The sequence below is a fragment of the Oncorhynchus masou genome, chromosome 27 (genome assembly GCF_036934945.1).
Source record: "Oncorhynchus masou masou isolate Uvic2021 chromosome 27, UVic_Omas_1.1, whole genome shotgun sequence".
Lineage (NCBI taxonomy): Eukaryota > Metazoa > Chordata > Actinopteri > Salmoniformes > Salmonidae > Oncorhynchus > Oncorhynchus masou.
Window position 1 is genome coordinate 32,643,404 of NC_088238.1, and position 27,805 is coordinate 32,671,208.

General features: G+C 41.7%; 2 protein-coding genes across 3 annotated transcripts in view; both read right to left on the bottom strand.

Moving 5' to 3' along the window:
• Positions 1 to 23,563, bottom strand: part of LOC135516020 (synapsin-3-like) — a 114,111-nt gene extending 90,548 nt beyond the window's left edge. The window contains exons 1-3 of one of the 2 annotated variants that reach the window (XM_064939981.1): positions 23,487 to 23,563; positions 14,408 to 14,838; positions 2,110 to 2,167 (exon numbers count right to left, since the gene is read on the bottom strand). In XM_064939981.1, coding sequence (XP_064796053.1) covers positions 2,110 to 2,167; positions 14,408 to 14,784 — 435 coding nt within the window. In that variant the 5' untranslated portion in view covers positions 14,785 to 14,838; positions 23,487 to 23,563. Of the gene's footprint in view, positions 1 to 2,109; positions 2,168 to 14,407; positions 14,839 to 22,583; positions 22,627 to 23,486 lie in introns of those variants that run through there. The other variant, XM_064939982.1, reaches the window with a different exon arrangement.
• A 3,953-nt stretch (positions 23,564 to 27,516) lies between these two features.
• LOC135516021 (laminin subunit beta-1-like) overlaps positions 27,517 to 27,805 on the bottom strand; it is a 26,167-nt gene continuing 25,878 nt past the window's right edge. Inside the window, exon 33 of the mRNA XM_064939983.1 lies at positions 27,517 to 27,805. This exon is cut by the window's right edge and continues 177 nt beyond it. The gene's annotated coding sequence lies outside the window, so the exon portion shown is untranslated.

Sequence of the window (27,805 nt, forward strand, 5' to 3'; positions counted from 1 at the left end):
GCCCCTTAGTTCCAGTAAAGGGAAATATTAAAGCTACAGAATACAATGCCATTCTAGACGATTCTGTGCTTCCAACTTTGCGGCAACAGTTCAGGGAAGGCACTTTCCTGTTTCAGCATGACAATGCCCCAGTGCACAAAGAGAGGTCCATACAGAAATGGTTTGTCGAGATCGGTGTGGAAGAACCCTGACCTCAACTCCATCAAACACCTGCGGGATCAATTGGAACGCCGACTGCAAGTCAGGCCTAATCTCCCAATATCAGTGCCCGACCTCACTAATGCTCGTGGCTGAACGGAAGCAAGTCCCCGCAGCAATGTTCCAACAACTAGTGGAAAGCCTTCCCAGAAGAGTGGAGGCTGTTATAGCAAAGGGTGGACAAACTCCATATTAATGCCCATGAGTTTGAAATGAGATGTTCAACGAGCAGGTGTTCACATACTTTTGTTCATGTAGTGTACCAGACCTCAATAGGCCTCTCCCTCTTTCTCTCCCTCAGCTATCAGACGCTGCTATGGGTAGCCTGTACACTGCCTGTGCCTCAGACTGGCACCTTATATGGCAGCAGCTGGGTGAAGAGCAGGAGAGAGCTAGCTAGGTTGACGTTGGGCACAAGTTGAGTTCAGAGCAGAGTGAGAGACGACAGCACTGCAGAGCTAAGCTAAGGATGTAGGAAAGGGAGGAAAAGAGCGAGAGAGCAAGGTGGCTCTGTTTTTAACTGGAGTTTAAAAAATACATTAAAATTAAAAAAAGGCTCATCATCCCATCACATTGATCCAACTTTTTTTGGGGGGGGTTTCCTTCATCCTTGAGCTTTCTGTTAGATGTACTAACAACCGGCGAGGGGTCCGGCTGGGCTGTGTAGGGTGGGAAGGTTGGAGGCGGTGGGCAAATAACATCTGACTTGTTACCCTGCGAGGAGGACTGGCAAAAAGAACAAGGCTTGAGGGTGCGCCCCCCCATAGCGGTCCAGTCACTCTTGATTTAAGGGTCCTAATTAAGAGCCGCCACATGTTTTTATTTGGGTTTGCTCTCAGCAACGCCACAAACTGCTACAAAAAAGCAGAGCCCCCATATTTCACATCTCTTTTTTTTTTCTTTTTTTTTTAAACATGTTTTTAACTCAGAACTCCAAGCCCCACTAGTCCGGCTACGGTCTCAATATTACTGAGAATGAGATGTGAAAACAACAGAGTGTTGAGCAAACAGACAGCCTATAAAGTCCCTGGTCTGGTCTTTTGTAGTTCGCTTTTTCCTTCTCCAAATAAATCCCACCACTTAATTTCAAAGACAACGACTCCGGTCTGCCCAATCGCTTGCGGATGTATGGCCAAAATTTTAGGATGGAAATTAGATGTTATCTACCCACTGAAAATACTATGTCTAGACAGTTGCGTATTTTTGCATATACATTGGAACTGAAGGCATCTTTTCATATATATATATTTTTTATATAAATGCCATTAAACTGCAGTATTTGTGCTACAGGGTTATCAACTGGTTACTTCAGGGGTAGTTGGTCTGACAAAACATTTGTAAAAGAGCTACCTGATGGGAGAATCAGAGAAACCATTAGGATGTGTTAACACAGTGCAGAATGAAAATCAAACTACGGTCATTGCTAGCTTCTGATTAAAATAAAAAGCGTCGACTCAGAACTGTAAGGGACTGCTTCTGACACGAGTCCAATAAATATTTAAATCCTCCCTGCATGTAATCCAATGCTGAGAAGACGAGTACATAAAAATAAGTACATTCCATCAGGCAGCCAAGCACATACTGTACACACACACACAGAGCATGCCAACATGATAACAGGCTAACTGGGGCATGGGAGTAAAAAGGCCTTGTACTTAGTGTCTAATAAGTATGTAATACCTGCTGCTACCCAGCTGTTAAAGACCTCACATGCTATCCTAATGGTTCTTGAATAAACAGCTTGGATTCCTAATGGATGATGGGGTGAAAAAAAAAAAAGAATTGTGAAAGATGTGGGTCAAGTCAGTCAACCAGGAGGGGCATCAGCTGAGCTAACATAACCCAATCCCTCTGAGCCATCTCCAGCCACATGGAGAAGTCATCAGTCCCTTCAGCTCTAACGCCACCAACCTGCTCCACCCGGATGTCGTACTCCCCGTTCAACTTCTTCCCTCGGAAATACTTGGCCCTGTGAGGAAAGAAATGGGAAAGAGACTAATGAGACAAGATCACAACTTTCAGAGCTTATAACCTTTCACCACACAGTAGCCTACAGGCTTGATATTACCCGTGTAGAGACGACTAGAAAAATAGCTTCTCCAGTATCACCTAAATTCTGTATAATTAGAAAAAGGTATCCGTTGTAGTGGCAACCTGTGTATACCATTACTTTTTTTTCACCAACAGAGAAAAATATGTAGTCACAACAGTATGCAGTCAAAACAACCTCAGAATAATCTGTTCATTTGAAGGTGAACGGAAAGGCTCTGGAGCAACGAACCGCCCTGCTGTCTCTGCCTGGCCGGTTCCCCTCTTTCCACTGGGATTCTCTGCCTCTAACCCTATTACAGGAGCTGAGTCACTGGCGCTCTTTCATGCCGTCCCTAGGATGGGTGCGTCACTTGAGTGGGTTGAGTCACTGATGTGATCTTCCTGTCTGGGTTGGCGCCCCCCCCTTGGGTTGTGCCGGAGATCTTTGTGGGCTATAACCAGCCTCGTCTCAGGATGGTAAGTTGGTGGTTGAAGGTATCCCTCTAGTGGTGTCGACCGATTATGATTTTTCGACGCCGATACCGATTTTTGGAGGACCAAAAAAGCCGATACTGATTTTTTTTTTATTAAACATTTAAAAAAAATTAAAAAATCTGCCAATTTGTTTATTTGTATTTAATTGTAATGACAATTACAACAAAATAAGTGTTAATTCAGTATTAACTTAATATAAAACATCAATAAAATAAATTTTGCCTCAATTAAACGTTCAATTTGGCTTAAATAATGCAAAAACAAAGTGTTGGAGAAGAAAGTAATATGTGCCATGTAAAAAAGATAACGTTTAAGTTCCTTGATCAGAACATATGAACATTCCTTTTAACATGAGACTTCAATATTCCAAGGTAAGAAGTTTTAGGTTGTTAATATAGTATTTATAGGACTATTTCTCTACACAATTTGTGTGTGTGTGTGTGTGTGTGTGTGTATATATTTATATATACCCTCGACAACTACTGTGATTATTATTATTTGACCATGCTGGTCATTTATGAACATTTGAACATCTTGGCCATGTTCTGTTATAATCTCCACCCGGCACAGCAAGAAGCCTGGTTCCTCTCTAGGTTTCTTCCTAGGTTTTGGCCTTTCTAGGAAGTTTTTCCTAGCTACCATGCTTCTACACCTGCATTGCTTGCTGTTTGGGGTTTTAGGCTGGGTTTCTGTACAGCACTTTGAGATATCAGCTGATGTACAAAGGGCTATATAAATAAATGTGATTTGATTGAGGAAGGCTGAAACGTCAAGTTTTCCAAAATAGCTCGAAACCATTGACCCAAGAACATATTTGTTTCCATGATTACAGCACTGTGGTCCTTGTATAGTACCATACAAGCAAACTTTCACATAATAAAAACCAGCTGAGCATCATAATCAGTCAGAACATCATATTGGCCACCTATTAGGCACCTCATCAAGAAACTCAATGTCCCTGAACAGGACTCAATGTCCCTGGGAAAAACAGGACTCAATGTCCCTGGATCTCAAATTACATACCATACCATACATACATACATACCAATGTCCCTGAACAGGACTCAATGTCCCTGAACAGGACTCAATGTCCCTGAACAGGACTCAATGTCCCTGAACAGGACTCAATGTCCCTGAACAGGACTCAATGTCCCTGAACACAAACAGTAACAGTGGTGCCCTTTTTCTGTCCGACAACATAATTTCCTGTTCCTAACCGTGACATCCTTACAGGTCAGGCATCAGGCTTCACTGGCATCATCAAACACCATAGGCAGGAAACCTGATGACACTTTTAGACAGCCTTGAAACAAACACACACCCACAAGGAACAAACGAGGCAGAAACCGACGGGGATGGTGTCACTTTAAAAAGCGAAGGGGGGTGGACATTCACATAAATCTGGACATTTCAGATATACTACCTCTCGTGCACGCTTTCGGGTGTTAAGAGCTTTATGTTTATAGCTTGTGTCTTTGCCAACACTCTGTGGGTCCAGCCGGTGAACTCTCAACCCTAGCAGGCCTGGGCCGGTTATCAATCTGTCAAGGGCTACATGCTAGCTGTTGGTGTGTGTGTGTGTGTGTGTGTGTGTGTGTGTGTGTGTGTGTGTGTGTGTGTGTGTGTGTGTGCACGCGCGCGCGCTCAGGCTGTTAAGGATTTAGAGTAACTGCCTCTAAACCTCTTTGGGATTGCACATTTTCTGTTCTCACACATTTTTTGTCTTAGTGTCTTTTCAGTGACAGAAAAAAAAAAGTCATCAAAGCTTCTCGCATTCGTTCCGGGCTCTTCTTGCAACATTCTACTAATCACTCCTTGCATGGCTGGCCCAAGAACAAATTACTTGGAAGGACATTTAATTTCCATAGTGGGGTTAAAAAATATATATATATTTTTTTAAAGGACCACCGTTGTGTGCGCACGTTGCACAATTTTATTTTAAATAACATTTTAAAAAAACCTCTGGGCCTCAATAGACCCGCTTCAAGCTAATGAGCAGTCATTATGGCTGCAACATTTTAACAGTGTAATTAATACATTTTCTATATGGAAAAATCACTTCTTGGGTAACAGAATACTATTTTTTTTTATGAGTTTGTTATTGTTGGACAGGTCTCAAACCTTTTCTAGCACGAGAGCTACTTTTATAATTATGAAACATGTTCAGAGTAACTCAGAATATATATATTTTTTGTAGCTTTCATAATCACTTTGTATTTACCTGAATTCCATTTCCCTTGGTTTGGGATTTTTATTCACTCTAATAATAACAATTATTTCTTAGACAAGCAATGAAATTAGAGGTTCTGAGTCCATTTCCATGCTTAAATTACAGAAGAAAAAATGTTAGGGCAGGGAAAAAACAGATTTTTTTGTGTAACACCCCTTTGATTGTGCATTTTGTGAGATGTTTGTGTTGCTGCATATGTCATGACAGAGCTTGCAAAACAAACACCCATCCGATTGATACAAATAATCGTTATATAATTCTGCGGCATCATTACCGCTAACTGGCTAATTGACTGAGACAAACACAAACACACACACAGGGGCAACATTGCTGGAAATTAATTGTTACGTTTAGTTCAAATTGCCTTAAACTAACTAGGGATAATGTCAAAATTGATTAAATTGGATAGTAGCCAGGAGCTTAAGGTGTCTGACACTCAGTTTGCGGTTGAGTTCTCATTCCCAGCCAAATCAGACGGGGCCTGACCCCCGGCCTTATACATAATAATAATAATAAAAACGCTTGATTGTATTTAAAAAAAAAGGCATGTATGACTTGACTCCTATGCTGTGTAAAGGTATGATATGAATGATTGTTGCAAATCAGCACGATGGCGCTGCTTTTTTCAGAAATATTTGGTGAGCTACTTATAGCTGGGCTAATAGCTATTGGGTTCTTGCGATGAACCCATTGGAGACCACTGCTATTTAAAAAAAAAAAAACATTCAAGTATAAAATGTGTTGAACACTTGGACTGCATTTGTTACAACTAGGAAACAGAAAGCATGTGTTGAAACGTGGTAACAGCTTCTTTCTATAACGAAATACCCCAACCACCAAGACGCTCAGTCAAATAATGAAAACATCAGTAGCCTAAACATGCGCCATGTGTGCTTGATAACTACTGAAAATCAGCACAAAAGCAATTAATGGCATCATAATTAATATAAGGCTCGATATGACAGCAGTCAAAAACAGTAAATTGTCAGCTCATGAGAGCATGTCCATGTCAAACAAGGAAAGCTGGCGAATGCGTTGCGAATGTTTTTTACTTGAGATGTAAGAGCCTGGTCTCTCAATGATGACATTTTGAGCTGATAAGTCGGCCAGTAGCATTGTCGTCTGCTTGTTCAAGCCAAAACGAGGCCGTCCCTCCGCTCTCCTGTTTCACTTGGTGGTGGCGCAGGCATCTGCTCAGTGTGCACCGTTCTGATTTTGAGCCTCCTCCTGAACCTGCACCTCTGAGGTCTAAGCGCAAAAAAAGCCAGAAGAATAAATCAGAGATGCTGTGATTAATTTCTTCCCCACCATCGGAGTCAGATTTTGTAGCAATGCTAATGCAGCATGTGCATCCATTCATCTTAGTCTTCTTGCCATTTGAAAATGACGCACGCTCTCACTGTGTACTCCAAGTAGGCCAGAGTAGACAGCTTGGATTCGGTGTACTGATATAGCGCACATACCATTTTGAGATTAGAATAGATCAAAACAATATAAATGCCCGTCCTGTTCCTCATTTATAAATTGGTGATTACATAATTATCTTTCGCTTCCCCTCACGCATCAACTCACCCATTCTCTGCCTTTCTCCCCCATGATACTTTACTTCATTTATTTCATGTTGTTATATCGGTTCAATTGGTTGTTTCGGTATAGTTTAGGTTCAGTTGAGGCAATTATCGGGGTGATTATCAACTGGGCATGGCCCCTTCAACTATCAGGAGAAGTAACTCACCGGAGAAAGCATCCGAATGAGCTTAACAGCACCCCTCTGTCTTACTATATATAGCCCAAGTATCTGATGCTGTCTGGATAAAAAGAGGACATGCCATACTATTTTGTTTGTCTAGACAGCATCAGATACACATAACAAGACAGAGGAGCTGTTGCTTCGCTCGCTCCACTTATTTATAAATCGGAGATTGATGAGTCTTTTGGTTAAGAAAAATACCTACAAAAATAAGAAATAAAAGTAACAAATAATTAAAGAGCAGCTTTAAAATAAAGATAGCGAGGCTATATACAGGGGGTACCGGTTAGAATTCCCCATATCCCTGCTTTCCATATGCTGCTTTACAGTAACAGACGCAAATGGGGTTAATCTCATCACCGATCTTCTTAAGGTTTTCCAGCTGTTGACTATAAGATCCATGGTTATACTTCCTTGTCATTTAGTTAGCGGTGAACCTTTGAAAAAGTCTGACTTGGATACAGTAAAGACCAATGCTCTGTCACCCAGGGCCACACTTACCTTCACCATGACAGTAGTAGAGCATGAGCAATTAAGCAAGACCAGGAGGCTTGCGTATGTACTAAAAATGACATGTTTTCAAGCCAAGGAATTCATTGCGCAACTTGTCATCACTTCAAATGATCAATTAAATGTACAGTCAGTTGGACTTTAAAAAGTTGTGAGGTGAGCAGCCCGTCGCATGGTTCCAAGAGTAGACACCCAGACAGGATTTGGCCCATGTTCTCCCCAAACACTCACTCTTACAGTCACACACCCATTGTAAAAACATCATGTAGAGGAATCCAGAATCTTTACCATGACACTTTTCCCCTCATTGCATTAGTCTCACATAAAGCCAAAGTGAGTAATGTACACTGCTCAAAAAAAATAAAGGGAACACTTAAACAACACAATGTAACTCCAAGTCAATACCACTTCTGTGAAATCAAACTGTCCACTTAGGAAACACTGATTGGCAATAAATGTCACATGCTGTTGGGCAAATGGAATAGAAAACAGGTGGAAATTATAGGCGATTAGCAAGACACCCCCAATAAAGGAGTGGTTCTGCAGGTGGTGACCACAGACCACTTCTCAGTTCCTATGCTTCCTGGCTGATGTTTGTCACTTTTGAATGTTGGCGGTGCTTTCACTCTAGTGGTAGCATGAGACGGAGTCTACAACCCACACAAGTGGCTCAGGTAGTGCAGCTCATCCAGGATGGCACATCAATGCGAGCTGTGGCATGAAGGTTTGCTGTGTCTGTCAGCGTAGTGTCCAGAGCATGGAGGCGCTACCAGGAGACAGGACAGTACATCAGGAGACGTGGAGGAGGCCGTAGGAGGGCAACAACCCAGCAGCAGGACCGCTACCTCCCCCTTTGTGCAAGGAGGAGCAGGAGGAGCACTGCCAGAGCCCTGCAAAATGACCTCCAGCAGGCCACAAATGTGCATGTGTCTGCTCAAACGGTCAGGAACAGACTCCATGAGGGTGGTATGAGGGCCCGACGTCCACAGGTGGGGGTTGTGCTTACAGCCCAACACCGTGCAGGACGTTTGGCATTTGCCAGAGAACACCAAGACTGGCAAATTCGCCACAGGCGCCTTGTGCTCTTCACAGATGGTTGGCCCTGGGTTCCTCCTAATGCAAGACAATGCTAGACCTCATGTGGCTGGAGTGTCAGCAGTTCCTGGCAAGAGGAAGGCATTGATGCTATGGACTGGCCCGCCCGTTCCCCAGACCTGAATCCAATTGAGCACATCTGGGACATCATGTCTCGCTCCATCCACCAACGCCACGTTGCACCACAGACTGTCCAGGATTTGGCGGATGCTTTAGTCCAGGTCTGGGAGGAGATCCCTCAGGAGACCATCCGCCACCTCACCAGGAGCATGCCCAAGCATTGTAGGGAGGTCATACAGGCACGTGGAGGCCACACACACTACTTAGCCTCATTTTGACTTGTTTTAAGGACATTGCCTCAAAGTTGGATCAGCCTGTAGTGTGGTTTTCCACTTTAATTTTGTGTGATTCCAAATCCAGACCTCCATGGGTTGATACATTTGATTTCCATTGATAGTTTGAGAGAGATTTTGTTGTCAGCACATTCAACTATGTAAATAAAAAAAGTATTTAATAAGAATATTTCATTCATTCAGATCTATGATGTGTTATTTTAGTGTTCCCTTTATTTTTTGGAGCAGTGTATTTTGACAGACGAAATCTGAAATTTGTCCTTCATTCTTACAAGTCAACATGGGTTACGCTATATGACAATAAGAACTCAGAGCCAGATTTTTCCCACAGCCATCACAATTACCCTCACTTTGACAGCAGATATGACAATGACATCAGTGATTGTACTGCATTTACCAAAGAGTGGTTGGATAGAGTAATCTAATATAGGATCATTCAAGAGCCGGTACATTGTTCAGATTCAAACAACAAACTGACAGTTTCTTGGCTTGCAGAATGTAATGTGGCATGGCATTCTTAGGAGGGTGTGGCATGACAGGGAGCCAATGGCAAGTCCGATGAGGGCAATATGGTGAGAGAGGGGGACGAGGCGGTAAGCAAGAGAAAGGAGAGAGGGAATCCTGGGAATGAGAGATTCTGAAAGACTGAGAGAAAAACAGGTGAAACAGGAGAGAAAAACAGGTGAAACAGGAGTGAGAGATCAAGAGCTTGCAAAAGATAGAATGAGAAGTGGAGAGGGAGAAAGAGGGAAAGGAAAGAGATGAGTGAGAAACAGAGAAAGTGATGAGGATGGTGATGTTGTGGGTGGTGAAAGCTGCTGTGTGTGTGTGCACCACCATTGTGCCCCAGTCAGAGTTGGAGGCCAGGCCTGTCAGGGGAGCCCAGCGTTTCCCCGGAGACCAGCAGCCTCTCCTCTGGTATGCTCTGGAGGAAATGTGGCCCCGAGGCAGAGGGCAATGATGGATGGACATGGGACACCCTCACCAACACTAACCCTCACCCACAACTAAAGACACTAATAACTTGTAGCTCAGTGCTGTATATCCTAGTTCTCCAGTTGAGCTACTAGTAATCCAGCTGTCTGTGCAAACACCTCCCAAGAGGAGACAAATATTACAGTCATGTTCTGTCAGCTATGAGATTCTATTAAATATGATAAAATGTCAATTCAGGGCACATAAATAAAGACTGTGGCAAAGCTACCACACATGTTGTAACACTGATTGGTATTTAGTGTAAATCAAACCCATTTCAGATAAGAGATCCTATCAGCCATCAATAAGCCATCCATCAGTGCATCATAAAATATAAATGTAATTCTCATACTTGGCTAAGATATTTGGGTAATCATGAATCACTAAAGCTTTGAAAAGTTCATTGTCTGCATTACACCACATGATCCCAAGGCTTGGATGTTGGTCAAATGGTGTTACAATAACTCACCTTAATACGGAATTAACCTGGTATTAAAGCACATCAAAACCAGATTAATGCACTTAAGTACCGACAGAGAAAAAGTGAGAAAACTGACCAATTTCACTAGTCCCATTTAGTCTACAAATGAAACCTGGGAGTTTGAAACCAAACAGAGCAACAGTTTGTTGCCTCCCATCAGAAAAACATTGATCCTGAATTACAAAATCTTTTTTTGGTTGCCTGGTGGGAATGGACGCCTGTAATCATAAGGTTTTATTGTGGTTATTTATCTCATAGCCGTTCGCCTGCGGTCCGGGGCAACCTTCTCCAAGCTATCAGTTTGTATTAAAGGTTTTTGCTCCAGATAAAATACTTGTGTTGGCAACCGTAGCAACAATAAAAGTGCCGGGAGATAGGATCAATGTTGATTTATGGAGATGCAGTAAAAACACAAAGGCATCTGAGGACTATTGGAGAGCTTAGGCAGCCACAAAGTGAACTTTTCATGAACTACTGTACCTTTCAAATGGGAATCAGATTTAAAGCCCTAGATTTCACCTAAAACCATGATCTATTACCATACCTTAAGGGTTTTATAAAGCTTTCCATAGCATCCCTAGCACGTGTGCTACACTAAAATAGAGAGAAGTCAAATTTCTCATGTTGAATAAGACATCCATTTCATTTCAACCCTGTTTACCATCTGCACACCTACTGCTGCATATATTGTGGTAGTTGACAGAATGGTGTTGACACAATTCTACCAGACACTTTTAAATTTAGTGTCTGCAAAATGACTAAATCAGAAGTGGAAAAGGAGGCCCATTTAAACACTTCTGGAGCTTTAAGTTTCCCCTACAACGCCAGCCAAGTACATGGAATAGAATGGAGACAGACGGTAGCAGGAGGGTTCACAGAGAACTGACATCTGTAGTAGCACTACACTGCCATCAATTCATCCGCACGTTAAACTGAAGAGAGAAAACTAGCATGCCTAAATGTACGTTTGTTTCACATCGTCTTAAACAAATAGTGAGGAGGGGGAAGAAGAGGCACCATGATCCATACACGTTGCCAAAGCAGCAGCCAAATATGTAGCATTTAAAGGCTCTTACTAGTTGTACTTCTCTCTCAGGGGTATTACTCAATGGTTAACTGTTGAGCTGCTGCTATTCTCCACTCCAACGCCACCTAGATATGATAGCCTGGTCCCAAATGTGTTTGCGCTGTCTTGCCAACTCAACCACATCTGGGACCAGGCTATTGAAGTAGGTTTAGATTCAATATGGCAAGGCAAGTCTATTGTACTGAATTAGTGATTTAAAGAGATGATAAAAAGAGAAGAACCTCAAGGAACAAATTACACCAAGTGTGTAGGTCTACATGAAAATGGGCCACGTTGCTACTACAAAGCTCAATCTTTGATGGTACACCGCTAACTCCATTCTGAGTAAACAAGTTCATCCCCATGTGTTCGAAATGGAACGATTACAAAAGAATAAGACCATGTACCACTTCAACAGATCTGTATTGTGGTGGCAGATCACGCGTGTTCACAGGTAGTATTGAATGGTTAGAGGTAACACAGGGAGCAATGCTCAGCACAGGTACATATTCTCTTGAGTTCTCCAATAGGTTATCAGCTAGCGCCACCTGCTGTTCATAACTCAGTGTTACTCCACACAGGGATGCAGGGAATGTGGAGAAACACACCAGCGCTCATGTAGGTTGTGATATTGTGATATCTGCTATACTGTGTATAATAAGGTCAAGGCCAAGTTCAATTCTTTTGATATTGTATCCAGTATGTTTGTATTTAATGTTTGGCCCATGTCTGCACAGAGGACCTATGAAACATTCATACTATTATACGATTAACAAATGCATTTTTTTTTTTTTTCATCCTAACATGTGTCAGTCATCTCATACAAATAATTATACTGTGGACAAAATAAAATAAAAATTAAACACTGCAGAGGTGTCATAGGCAGAGTGTACTGTATAAAGCTGCAGTGAGCTCCTTAGAGAACAGAGTGATTGACTCAGCCTAGAGAATCTACAGTAGATAATGAAGGGCTTCTTCTGCACGGCTTAATTACAGCGTCCGCGATAAGATGAAAGGGAATGAGACATTTTGGGATCCCAGATGGGCTTTAAAAAGGAGTAGATTTAAGAAGGAGAAGATTTAAGTCCTGCACACGGACAGCATAGTCTGCTGGGACATAACTTAGTAATAATTCCAAGACCAGTCAGGCCTCCCCGTAGTGTAGAACCTTAATGGAGAGCAGAGGGCAGCGGCCAAGTCCAGAGGGAGAGATATTCTAGTCAGAATTAACCCATAAGAGTCTAAGCCCGCGGAGGATGGTTCTACTAACCTATATGGAATTGTTTTAAGAAGGTCATAACAAGGATAATTTTTCTATTTCATTTGGAATTTTAAGATCCCTTGAAGTATCCCCCCAAAAATATTTTGGGGCCTTACTGCTATTAGCCAATACAAACGCATTAAACAACAGATTCACTACATGGAACAGATGTCGCCCCCCCCCCAAATATCTGCGAGATATAAGAAAGATCAGGAAACATATTAGTAAATAAAAAAAAAATTTTTTTTTACACGCATTTAACCTCGCCATATATACATTTTCTTCAACTGGTACCGGGGACAAGTCTTGAAAGGCCTGTGGGCGTCCTCGAGCAAAACAACTTGCATGTACATGTTCGTAAGAGTCTCACCTTTCCACCTGTTTCATATTAGTGTGTAGCCCAATCTGTTTGGAAGCTACAGACAGAAGTTGGCATATCGGTTGTACCGACTTCCTTCTCAAAACGCTTGTGGGGGTCATGGAGGAAAATAATAGTTTGTAGGTAAAACCGGTCGGACGCTACAGAAGATTTTATGAGAAAAACGATTTTCGGGATGTCTCATGGACTGAGAAACACAGCTCTAGAGCTGGCACCTTTCAACGCAGATACGGAAGTACGACAGGATGCGGTGGATTTAGAATAGAGGTCGACCGATTAGGATTTTTCAACGCCGATACTGATAATTGGAGGACAAAAAAAGCCGATACAAAAAAAAATCTGTAACAGTACAGCTTCCGTCCCTTTCCTCGCTCCTCCCTGGGCTTGAACCAGGAACACAACGACAACAGCCACCCTCGAAGCAGCGTTACCCATGCAGAGCAAGGGGAACAACCACTCCAAGTCTCAGAGCGAGTGACGTTTGAAACGCTATTAGCGCGCATCCCGCTAACTAGCTAGCCATTTCACATCGGTTACACCAGCATCATCTCGGGAGTTGATAGCCTTGAAGTAATAAACAGTGCAATGCTTGACGCACAACGAAGATCTGCTGGCAAAACGCACAAAAGTGCTGTTTGAATTAATGCTTACAAGCCTGCTGCTGCCTACCACCGCTTAGTCAGATACTTGTTGCATAGAATCTGACTGAGTATACGCAGGACACGCTAGATAAACTAGTAATATCATCAACCATGTGTAGTTAACTAGTGATTATGATTGATTTATTGTTTTTTTATAAGATAAGTTTAATGTTAGCTAGCAACATACTTTGGCTTCCTGCATTCGCATAACAGGCAGTCTCCTTGTGGAGTGCAACGAGAGGCAGGTGGTTATAGCGTTGGACTAGTTAACTGTAAGGTTGCAAGATTGGATCCCCCGAGCTGACAAGGTGAAAATCTGTCCTTCTGCCCCTGAACGAGGCAGTTAACCCACCGTTCCTAGGCCGTCATTGAAAATAAGAATGTGTTCTTAACTGACTTGCCTTGTTAAATAAAGATTAAATAAAGATTAAATAAAGGTGTAAAATAAAAAATTATAATGTCCAAAAATACTGATTTCTGAATTTTATTAAGACTTGAATCGGAATGGCCAATTTTAATTGGGGACGATTTCATCGGTCAAACTCTAATTTAGACGCATCAAAACAGATATCTCTAGCTTACACTTTATGGGGATGTTATTATTAGGCTAATTTGACAGACGTCGACTCTAGGGGGTTAAATAGACCGCCAATGCAATGCATGATTGTTACTAGCATATAACTGGTGCCATATCAGCCGTTTCCTTTCTGAACTGGTTTCATTTTATTAGTGTGACTAATGCTGCATACAAGAATATACTTTAGATATTTGATGGCAAATTCCATGTGCTGTCCAAGTGGGCAGAGGGTATGTGAAACACTTTAAGCACAGTGCTTTTAATGCCAATTCAAATAGGTTGTGATATCAAATAACACTTGCAATAGAGCCTAGGCTTGTGTAATATACTGATTTAGTGGTCACTTCTATGGGAGAGAAACATACCAGTCTGTGTGCAGGTCGTCGATGACCAATAGAATCTTGGGCTTCCGTATGACAGGTTTGGCAGCTTCTGCCGCCGCCGCTGAAGCCTTGGCTGCTGCTGCAGCATTCTGTGCCAACTGGGCGGTCTTCACCACACTGGAGAAGGAGCTGAGGAAACCCCCGGGGGTCGGGGCCGGGGACGAGCCTAAGGCCGAGCCCGAGGCCGGGACCTGTGGTGGCAGGCTGGGGGGCGTTCGCCTCTCTGTGGCTGGGGAGGCGGGATTGGAGGTGGAAGAGGGCGGGGTGGGGCGAGGCCCACTCTGCAGGTCCATCATGTAGCCGTTGGGGAGGTTGGCCACAAAGCTGCTGTCGGACAGACGCCTGCGTAGGTAGTTCATGGTAACTGGTGGGTCGGTCGTTGAGGCCAGCTGGACAAGGGTAGACAGTGGGATCTGAGAGAGAGGCAGAGGAAGGAAGAAATATTATTATCGTTACAAATTTATAATAATGAACAATAATTTGTTTTCCCTCTGGCACAACACACAAATTCTATATTCTCCTGTAACATTTCCCATATAATATGCATTTGGAACAGAAGGAGTATGGAGCAGAAGGCAGCGTCACTCATGTCAGCTAAGCTCTCAAAGGAACACACTGTTCTATAAAACGCAGCCAGCCAGCGACCAATCATTGATGAAGAACTAAAGTAGGACCCTGTTGGAACCACAGTGACGGCGGCCTCAGACACATGAGCTATTGCCTTAGGTGGAGGGGGCTTTGTTCAATGGCTTTGCATATTGAACAGAGATACTACTAATAGGCTCATGTTAAAGGGGGGGATTCTACGTGGGATGGACTTGAGGGCCTTCATACAAGCCTACTTAGAGTCCCCCAATCACCTCATGCATTTTAAATCTAACCATCGACTATCTGCATATTAAACAGTTGGTACAGTACTAGGATAGGGATAGCCTCATGTCAGGAAGGATGTAGGGAGGGGAGGATGCACAATTCAAACCTTTGAGGAGACTGTAGCTGCCTTAATGCATTTTTGATTGCAACCATCAAAGTGCTAACAATCTGAGTTGCATACAGAGTGGAGGTCGTGAGATACTGGGCTTGATCCAAAAGAACGTCACTCAGATCGGCTGCACTTACTAAGAGGACGATGTAGAGGCGTGCTGATTAGAGTGAGACCTTGCGTTATGACACTGAGTAAGCGCCTCATGAATATATATTCATCTATAGTCAAAGAAGGGGGCTGTATGGGGGAGATAAGGCGTGTTATGGGGTGGGTTTGCGGACTATCAGACACTGATGGATACAGAATTGGATTGTGTGGGAGTGAAATAGGAGTGAGGAAAGGATATGACAAGGCATTGTGGGAAATCAAAACATCAATTTTCTAAAAAAGGCACTAGCTCAGACCACAGACAGCCTACCAGACTGCATAGCACACCCAGGGGCATAAAATACATTACAAACAATTACATATGAAATGTTCAATGGCAACTTGCCTGCACATGACATGTAGAATATGTTGCTATAGCAGAATACTGCAGAGAACATGCCCCTCAAACCGTGTCAAAGAACATGTTTAGCTCGGCATTAATGCCATTGGCTTTTCAGGGACTTAAAAGAAAAGATTGAATACAATTAATACGGAAGCAAATAGGGGCATTGAAAGGTGACAGAGATTACTCTGGGAGCTGTCCACTCTCGGTGGTGCTGAAACCATTAGAGCCCATCCTCAGAGATCCATCAATCCCCTTCTTTACACCACTACTGGTGCATTCCCCCACGTTCTCACCATCCTTAAACCAGCCTTAAAGCAACTTTCCTCTCATCCCTCTGCACATACAGTATCTGATGCTGTTAAAGCCTTAAGGGCCAACCCTTTCTCTCTTTAAAGACAGACCGTTTCAATAAGCCCTTTCAGAAATGAGGCTTATAAAAAAAAAACAGGGCCCCAACTGATCACCTCTCTCTTAGCCTTCTCTGTAAACAACAGATGGTGCAGTACCAGTCTAGGCTCTAAGGCAAGCAGCAATGGTTTGCATTGCGCTAGGGAAGGCAGTTACGGTAGTCTCTCCTCTGTAATTAATGGATACAGCAGGATAATGCTAGAATAAGGCAATGTTAAAGACCGTGGGGGGGGGGGTGTCTGTGTTGATGCCATGTGACGATAATAGGGTTGATGGCATCAGGGTCAGGCGATGGGCAGACCAAGAGGACCACAGGCCATGGGTAGAAGGGGTACCTGTGGTGGATTAGAAGCTCGGTGACCTTTTGATTGAGTATCATAGAAGAATGATGTGTAGCACTGCTGAAGAGGAATGGTGCCCTCATACCCTCCACACAAGGTAAAGGTGACTCACAGAAATGGTGTTCTGGCAGAATTCGTATGTGAAGGGATGTGGATATGAACCTAGAAAAGTCCATCTTGCTTCCAAGTGGGTGGTAGAGCATATTTTCCACATTAAAAGCACATGCAGTGAGCAGAGGGAGCTTGAGCGTCTTCCCTTCCATGCATCTAGCATGTTAGCGGCATTACAGAGCTTGTATTATTCATGGCGGTCAATGTGTCAGAGATCAGGGATATGGAGCGTTATATATTGGGTCATTACTTAAATGAGGGGAAATCACGATGGTGGGTAGGAGTACAGCTGACTGGGACTTGAAAGACCCTAAGCACTGTGGAGGATAACAGTTGTATGGGAATTGCATTGCCTGTAACAATATGTGAAAAAAAACATTAATAACGAATTAACAGCAGCACATCTAAAAGCAATCGAAAAAGCAAGAGCATAACGATACAATGGGGTTTGGGCCTCCCTCTAACAATTCAGCTTTATATTAATAGCTCATCCAACTTTAAAATTACACATGCGCACACTCTTACCCGACCCATACGTAGCACACGTTTCTGGTCCCCTAGTACTTAGTGAGATAACTGGCACAGCAGTCGCTTAGCAACCATTTCCTTTTTTATGACTAGTCTAAAAGGAACTTGGCACGGGATCAGAAGAGTGTGATGACATACAGTATTTGAGAGTCATCACGATACGTCAACCACATGGCATGCTATAGGGTTACCAACGAAGAGTCAGCTGTTTTATTCTCACTAGTGCCATCTTCACCGAATACCTTTACCACCTTATTATTAGTCAACATGAAAATAAGGAAACAGAGGATAAAGTGCATTCCGGAAAGTATTCAGACCCCTTGGACTTTTTCCACATTTTGTTACGTTACAGCCTTAAAAAAGTTCCTCAGTCTACACACAATACCCCATAATGACAAAGCAAAAATAGGATCCTAGAATTTTTTGCAAATTTATAACTAAGAAAAGACCTTATTCAGACCCTTTGTTCAGAGACTCGAAATTGAGCTCAGGTGCATCCTGTTTCAATTGATCATCCTTGCGATGTTTCTACAACTTGGAGTCCACTTGTGGTAAATTCTATTGATTGGACATGGTTTGGAAAGGCACACACACCTGTCTATATAAAGGTCCCACAGTTGACAGTGCATGTCAGCGCAAAAACCAAGCCATGTGGTTGAAGGAATTGTCCGTAGAGCTCCGAGACAGGATTAGGTCGAGGCACACATCTGTGGAGGGGTACCAAAACATTTATGCAGCTTTGGAGGTTCACCAGAACACAGTGGCCTCCATCATTCTTCAAATGGAAGAAGAAGTTTGGAACCACCAAGAACAATTTAATCCATTTTAGAATAAGGCTGTCAATGTAACAAAATGTGGAAGTCAAGGGGTCGGAATACTTTCCAAATGCAGTGTACTTTTGTTTTGATACAGACATTTGAATGAACAAATGTATTAAATGGACTGGGTTTACTATGTGTTTAAAATGTAACTGGCGTTAAGACTGCATTTACACAGGTAGCCCAATTCTGATATTTTGCCCAATTATTGTCAAAAGAGGTTGTCCAAATCCAATTAGTGGAAAAGATACTTATTGGGCTGCCTGTGTGAACGCAGTCTTAAACATTAATCATAGTCCACACAGTAGGGGTGTGAACATGTAAACGTTTGAAGGAAATTGGGATCGTTAATGTGAAGTAAAAATTCCTTACTGAAAAACAATGTTTATTTTTACAAAAGACATGCAGAGAAAGTCAAGCGATGGAAGCTAAATCCTGTATGGCAATACTTTGAGAAGTTAAATGAGAAGAGAGGTGGAATTGAGGTACAGTAATGGAAGTACAGGTGCAATGCTTAACCATCTGAAAGGGACCCAAACTGTTGCAGGCAGCACAGCTTCATTGTGAATTCAAGTGGAATTGTATTAATTTCTTAACGTTTAAAAAGTTAAGAAAATGTTTACATTCGTCACATCCCTAGTCCACAGATGCTGATACGAGATAGTCCGGCTTCCCATTGTGACCTACAGTAACTACATGCCTGACCATCATACAAAATTCCTAACTAATGCAGCGCCAACTTGAATGTGCTGACATTTGGAGAAATTGCTTGAGTAGTGCTGAGAATTTGAAAAGTATGAAAGCCAACGGTCCAATATTGTAATAACCTGCTGTCCGTAAGCGTACACATGTTGACTATGATAGATGCTTTCGTCCTTGAAGGTAATGGATAAAGTCATTAACAGCTCAAGATTCCCTGCTCAATTTCTGAAGGTCTTTTACATGTGGTGTTTTTACACAGCATGTTTGGGCCGGGTCTTTCTCTGTATGCAGCCTTGGCTTGGCAGCAATGAGGCACAAGCTCTACAAGACATGAGGGTCACTACCACTGAGAAGCATTGAGGGGGTGTGATTTAGTGCACCGCACTATGGCCCATGACGTCAACGTGCAAAAGCAGTGAGGGAGGAGTGCCCTTCACAAATTGAACACTAATCTACACCGCCTGGTCATGTTGTCAACGTGGCAGCATGATGAATCATTCAGAAGCATACATCTCATTGGGAAGGCTGATAAAAAAATAAAAATAAAAAAATGCTTTATCTAAAGCTACCAATTTTACATGTGTAAACACAGATAAGAGTCATAACACCCATTATTGCAGATTGTTCTGAATGGTTTCTGTTGTTAGAAACAGATAAGACACAAATTCCTGCAACATTATTTTGTTGAAAGGCAATTTGAACTCAAATTGATTGCACCCAAAATTGGCCATTTCAATTTCTAGGATTTATATAATATTCATTAAATATAATATCCAACATCCAATGCGGGCCAAACCACTTCTCACATCTTAGTCATTGTTAAGGAATCCAAATAAATGGTCAAAAGCCACCCACGGACCACCCAAATGGCCAGTATACAGTATCAGTTTTCTATGTTTGACAAGTAGTATTAAGCTACGGCTTGGAGTATTGTTTATTCATACTATGTCATGTATTCTTACTGAATTTGGTGATGTTTTTTCCCCTGCTCAGAAAAATTATCCATGAAAGTTGCTTGCATTTTCCCCTCACAAATGAGTGTGAAGGTACCAGGTTATACCCACTAGGTGCCACTGTTCTTTCGGTTACTGCCACATCCTTTATCAATTTTTCTGGTGTCTTGTGTTTGTTAAATTTACCCTTTGCAACTTTGGGTAGAAAGCCAATAGCTTTAGCTCATGAAGAAAATTAATGAGGTGGTCATCCTTAAAATTCAAGTCAGTCCTCCATGAAAGCAATTCAAACACACACAAACTGTCTGTTTCTGTTCTTCAGATTTCTTTTCCAGGTTTTCGCTCTCAAATCACACGTTTTTTTAATAGAAAAACAAAATGGGGTGTAGTAAGTCCACAACAATCCTTAAAACCATCAGGAGACCCATTTTCAAGTCTGGAAAAAATATAAGACATTGTTCTTTTTGGGTGTAGTTACCCTTTAATGCAAGTCTGCACCAGCAATAGACAGTTGTTTGGTTAGCAATGTTTTTGTAGAGCTCATCTGATTGCAGAATACGCAAAACAAATCACCACTGAATTAATGCAAACAATCATGATATCATTATGCCAGGTAGGCATAGGCTACTTTGCAGTTAACATTAATTTAAAAAAGGTTTTTGGGAAAGTCTTTCCATCTCTACCAGAATAAAGTTATCAATCATTAGCATCAATGCTACACTAAGGGCAGACATACGCGTGCACCGCAAACACACAAGTGCAATCCTGTGCCATTTCAGAAAGTTGCATGAAAATATGAAATCACTGATGCATGTTGTTCATGTCTTATGATTAACTTGGTCAAATGAATACATTTTCTAATAAGTTCAATACATGTTTTTAAATTGTTGAATTCCGTTTTAATTTTAATGATTCCATGTCTGCATTCGCCGCTACTCAGATTTTATAGGGCCCTATGTAGTGTTTTGCAATGGTATTGGTTTGGGTTTAATAATAAATGTCACTAATCAAACATAGATATTTCCTAATAATTTCATTGAAAAACATGTGACTGGTATGTAATGGTTTATAATCGTATTAATTTATTAGGATTGTCGAAACATTGAAGTCACTTGCCCATTTTCCATCACATTTTTGGGCTTGTAGGAAAAGTCTTCATATGAGAATTGCACCATAAGGACAGCCCTCTTAGACAGCTGCCATTTGATGGACTATTGGGGAACAGTTGGGTTAAAGCAATAGGTTGCTAAGAGGAGGGCAAACTGAATTGGTTTTATGGAGGACTAGCTTGACTTGAGGATGACCACACTATTTTCATCATGAGCAAAAGCCATTGGTTTTCTACCCAAATTTGCATTTAAAAAAAAAGTTTGATCCCTTTAATAAACTCAAGAGAACTAGCTAAATTGATGAAAGGGCGTAGCATTAACAGCAGTATCTAGTTGGCAAAACCTAGTACCTTCACAGTAATTTATAGGGGGAAATGCAAGCGACTTTAATGGCTAATTTCTCTGAAGGGGGGAAAACCCAATCACCAAATTCAGTGAGAATACATTACGTAGTATGAATAAACAATACTCCAAGCCACGGAGTCATACTACTTGTTAAACACAGAGAACTTGCCTTTGGTGTAAGATTTGGGAAGTCTGTGGGTGGATTTTTATTTGTATTCTCACATCATTACTAAAAAGATACCAAATCGGATGGTGGGCATTATATTTATTGAATATTATATGAATCCTATAAATGTAAATAGCCAATTTTGGTACAATTAATTAGCTTAATTTGTCAGAGTTCAAATAATCTTTTAACAAAATAATGTATTCTCTTATGTTTCTAACAGAAACAATTTCAGAAATCCTCTTATGCTTTTTGAGGTAGAACCACATTTCTCATTACTACACGTGCTTAACCTACATCACTTCGCCATCAGTCAAAACTGGGCACCTGGCTCATGCCCGGGAAGCAGCCCGCTTCCAAAATTAATGCAAACGACGCTAACCCGATTCACCCAGGGTAGGCCCGGGGCATTAATCAAATCCCCTCATTGTATCATCACCTCTCAGCCACCTAGAGACCACAGAGGGTGGTGACCTTAGATGGCCTATCAGCCTGCCACTAAAGTGCCAGGGCAACAACCATAGGCACAAACCACTTAACCAATCCCTCACCACTTCATCATAAGCGACCAGTCCCTACAGTTAGGAGGCAGAAGAGGATACATAAATATACCTAAATGCACATCAACAGTTCTCTCCTTAACTAAAGGATTTTCCATTCGTTTTTCATGGACTGCGATGTATTTGTTTTGTGTGTGTGTGTGTGTGTGTGCATATAAAATACATAGACATGGATGATGTCATTAAAAGCTTAATATTCCCTGCTCTGTCTTTGTCTTATCCATGGAGGGGTTTACACAGCATGTTTGGGGCTGGGATGGGCTGGACTGTGCCTTTTCCTGCATGCAGCCTTGGCCTGGTAGCAGTGAATGAGGCAGTGGCTCAAGAGGGTCAATCAGAGGCATGGCATCATCATCACCTCACAGCCACAGAAAGACATAACAGGTGTCAACCTCAGATCGCCACTTACTGCAGATGGCCCATCAGCAGGCAAGTACACAACAGGTTTGTCTTATTGTACTTTCATTTGCAACAAGGACTAGCCATCAGCATTTCTATATTTACTGCAAAAACAGCTAAATTGGGCAAATATCCAGATCAGCAAATTAAACATGAACAGCTCTTCATTAGACTGAACACTCAGAACACTCCCAGCTATCTCAAGGAGAAGCTATTCAATATTGAATGGTGTTTACTCACCAGATTATGGCTTCCTGTTGAGATCGTCAAGAATCCCAGATCAGAGCCTAAAGAAAGAGACTCACTAGTACCGACTTTGTCTGTGGTACATAGCCAAAATTCTATCTTACATTTTGGATTCTCAGACGGAATAAAGAATCAAGGGGAAACACTGGCAGAGAGGATCCGGGCTACAGCTCACTAGCTATCTACTCAGTCACAGGCTGACAGCACATGCACAACGTTGAGTTAAATCAGCAATAACGACATGGATAGGATTCTAATATAAAATATATAAGCATTTTCATACAGCCTAATATAGCTTAATAGACAAACTGCATGATGATGAACAGTCTAGTTTCCTATCAACTTGGAACGAAAAAGAAAACAGGAACCGTGACATTTTCAACAAGTGCGTTCACTCGCTCGGCATAAAATAACATTATTTTGGTATATTTGGTAGATCATATCATTTTGCTATACACAATTGTATAAAACATGCCAAATATGTTGATGCAGAGGGTTGGGATTCACTAAATACAAAGAAAATCTGATTGATAAGCCCAATTAGGAACGCAGGTGCGTGTAACAATGTCCTAGCTGCACGCTGGAATTCCCTTTTCAACCCAAACCAATCAATAAATCACAAGATGTTAATGAAAAGATTATTGCCGCACACCGTTAGACTACCCGGTACCCCGTGTACAGTCGCAAGCAAACAGCCCTGACTGCAACGCGCTAATTAGCCTGCGCAAATAAATATAACCAGCGGCTGAAATACGCTAACGTACTCGAAGTAACCGTTTCGTTAGTATGGTGAATGATCCATTTCAGCTGAGAGCGGTGGACCGAGAATAAAAAAATACATGCACAGATTCACCACATTGAACTACGTGCCGAATCATTTTTTCTGTAATGTTTTACCTGGGTATCTGGTAACACAGTGTTTGGATGATGCTCCCCTTGCGCTCGTGTCACAATCCTCACCAGCTCGCGCTTCAGAATCCACCAGTCTCCTTTGTATCCCACAATGCATGCTGGGAGCTGCAAAATCCTGAGATCCCCTGGTTACCTCATTGGTCAATTAATTTGTGGTATTTAATAGCATCCCTCATAATTTATTTGACTTGTGGAATATTAATATTTAATATTTCAAGGATGTGGCCGCATTGAATTTTCAGTTCAGACAAATCCAGTGCTGAGAGATAAGAGAGACTCCAGGTAGGTGTTTTATGGGCTACTGATTTCCAGGGAAGCCCTACTTCCTTGAAAACACACACACACACACACACACACACACACACACACACACACACACACACACACACACACACACACACACACACACACACACACACACACACACACACACACACACACACACACAGAAAATATTTATATTAATTTGGAATCATATATCTTGTATCGGCTTAATAATTATTTGGATTTCAGACAGAAGTCATAATTTCTGTTATGTATATTCTTGGGACACCGATGTGTTTTAGCCTATCCAGAGTCAGACCACAATCTCTTTATGGCAAATATTAATTCAATTACCTTTGCAAAATGATGCCCTCCACAATTGTAACATACTTGTTGACTGTCTCAACACTCACTATCCCAGACACTCTTAGACAAAAAGGCTTCCAAAAGTCTTCTGCAGCTGTCCCCATAAGATAACCTTTTTTTTTTGGTTTCAGGTAGAACTCTTTTGGGGTTCCATGTAGAACCCTCTGTGAAAAGGGTTATACATGGAACCCAAAAGGGTTCTACCTGGAACCAAAATGGTTCTACCTGGAACCAAAAGGGTTTTTCAAAGGGTTATCCAATGGGGACAGCCAAAGAACCCTTTTTTGATTCTAGATAGCACCTTTTTTTCTAAGGATGTAGGGCCAGAAAACCTGTCACACAAGAGTACACTTCACCACTACTTTCAATGATCATTCCGGGATTGAATGAGTCAAAGCTCTAACTCTAAAACTTAGTGCCCTTGCTTAGTGCTGTGTAATAACTAATAATGACACAAATTCCTGATTGTTATTATAAACATTTACATGTTTTATTTGTATTGGGGAAACACCTCTTCTAGTAGGCTATATGAAAAGACGTTGCCTCATATTGGAAACTTTCCAGGGTGACTGGATTGGAAACTTTTAAATTAATTAAAACAATGCTGACTGAATTAACTGAAGCCTTAATATTGGAAAGTGTATATGCTAATTCGAATTTAGTGAGCAGTTCCTTGCTCATTGTTCCAGGGAAAAACACAGCACATTCACAGATGCTGACTCCCATTGATTCCCTTTAGTAAAGATATCATTGTCCCTATAAGCAGACTAATTCATTTCAGGCATAATACAAATATCAATTGCTTGCTGGGTTGATAACAGAGGCATTAGAATGTAACTATTAAACATTCAAAGAGTTTCAATGTCCATTGCATTTGAGCTTCATAGCAAGTCAGTGGTTTGAAACGTTTCAAGATCATAGTATTAGTATGATGCAAGATGCACAGTGTGACTTACTCCCTTTGTCAAAGTCATGCAGTATTTGTTTTTAACGGCTTGATCCGAGGGGTTGTCATTTCTTTGTGAGTGAGCGTTCAGAAGTTCAGTGACAACAACAAACACTAAATTGTTTCTGAATATTTCAAATGCAACGACTGTTTGATTTTATACCCAGCCTGCAACGTTGGGAACTTCTGCCAAAGTTCAGCTTTTGTTTTCAAAGCCCTTTTGACACCCAGCCCACTTATCATGTTTTGTCGCTGTTGTCGTTGTGTCCACTGAAATTTACCACATCAATCAATAGTAGACCACTGCCAGAGGAGACTCTTTAATGAGCATATTAGTTTAAATTATTCACTGCAGAGGAAAACCATGCTTTTTGCTCTTTTATTTGGATATGATATTTAGGAGTCTCTCTATATCCAGTAATTAATAGTTGAATGTTTTAGCACCTTGTACATTCCAGTATTGAGTCAAATGGTGTATGATGGCTAGCTCTGACGCAAAAAATAAGTGTGTGCTGCACAGTGACCAATGATTTTAAATCCCACGTTTAAATCAGCAGACACCTACCTATGTCATGAGAAACTACAACGGATCCTCATAGGAAAGTGTCGTCCATGCCATAGACCTTAATCACAAAGAAACAGTGACCTGACTGACCTCCAAGCCCTCTCCAACTTTCCTCTGCAACAACCTGCCTTGTCTTTGGAGCAGACTGGGTTACTGGGAAGAACTTTGTGACAAACGTTTTTTTTCTTCTTCAAAAGTGCTAATTAAATCAAATGTTTATTTGATTGATTGATTCTCTCTCCCTTTCTCCCTCTCTCTCTCCTCTCTGCAGCCCTTCTATGGTCTGGCGGCTGCTCTAAAATGCTTCCTCACCATCTTCCTGCTGTAGGTGTATCGGAGAGATCAGAGCAGCGTCATCGGCAGTACAATGACTCGGCACAAAGTAAGGTAAACACATCTCAGACCCCAGTGGGAATGGGCCAAGGAGAGAGAGGAAGGAGTCATATTTAATTAATATCTCATCAATTCAGGAAAACCACGCTCTACCACACTTGCAGACACATGCTGATATTGAGTAGTGCCCTGTGACCAGCTACATGGGAACCACATCATTCTCCTATCCGTCCGGCAGCTGTAGCCGTCTCAAGGCCAAGTGGCTGCTAATCAAATGGTCCAAACAGGAAGGTGATGTTCGGGCCGGTTAAGGTCAATGGCTGTTTACTGTCGTACGATGGATGGGCTGACCAGCCTGCAAGGCACAGCTGTGTTTTTTTACAGGATAGCTCTATTTAGCTGTTCTGCAAATGGATGATGAGGTTAGGCATGGTATAAGGTTTTCGGAGAGTCATCCATGCCAGCTGATGAATAAATATGTGTCTAGAATGAGGCATTGCACTGCAGTATGACTTTTGTGATGTATTAAAAATTATATAATTGTACAAGCATTCACATCATGCAGTCAAACCACTGTACCATAAATACTGTACACAGGGGAAGGGACTGGCTGAACCACTTTCGAAAGCAATTTATCTCACAGATATGCTGGAGTGGGGTTAATATGTAAGGGAAAACAGTGATGCCTGACTGATTTGCAGCACTAAATGGAAAGAGCTAATTTCAGTGGGAGGGAAGGCCACCATATTGATTGCTTCCTGCCAAATCTCATTTGATGAAGAGGTCCAGGCGGAACACTGCTGGTGCCATTTGTATCTCATTTGCTCAGAGCAAGTCTGAGTCACTGGGTGGAGATACAGTGTGATGGTCACAGAGGAGGGAACCCTCCGGAGAGGAAGGAGGGATTCATGGGAGGATGAGAGAGATGTTCATTATGCATGTTCAACAGGATCAGCCTGAGGAAAGAACTGTTCAGAATCACTGGTCTACAAATCACCTTGCATCAATAATGCGAGAGAGAGAGAGGGGGGGGGGCAGAGACGCTGAGGGTGTAAGAGAAAAGGCAGGAGAAAGACAAGCAGAACTCTAACTGCCCAAATTGATAAGAAGGTAGGCTATATTTTCAAATGTAGGAAATGGATTGTCTAGTTAAGCCTACAATGACAGTGAATGAGTAAGGTTGTTTCAGTTGGCAGAGTGGACAACATGTTATTACAGCTAAACGTGATGGAAGTACATTTGCCTGTAATTGAATTGGACTCCATAACGGAAAACTAAGCTGAAATTGTGTATGTGCTGCTACTCCCTAGAGATTGTGAAAATGCAGCAGAAATAGGGTACAGTTATTTCAGATTGCCACTAGGGGAAAGCAAACACCAAATACTGTACATTTCAAAAGTATCTCATTTTAGGTAGAGGTGAACTAGGCAATGTTGATTAGGCATTTTTTGCAAAAAAATTTAAGATGCAGTTATAACTTTATATTAAAAAGTTAAATTACAGCAATAGGTTGATGGGTACAAATTGTATCATACCTATGCTTCGGTCCAGACACATTTTAATATCTTTACAGACACGATTATAAAAAATATTTCCATAGAATCTAAAATCATGAAATCTATGTGCACTCTTATGGTTAAAAAACATGTATTACTTGTGATAATAGCTTATATGGCTTAGAGACCCATTTCATACGGAAACAGTTTTTTTTATGGAATACTTGGTTCTTAGTGGTAAAATACTGCTTTTGGTCCTTGGACTCTCCTGAGTGACTGTCATATTATCTCTTTGGCACTAAAGAAGACATCGTCATAATCTCTGGTATGACAT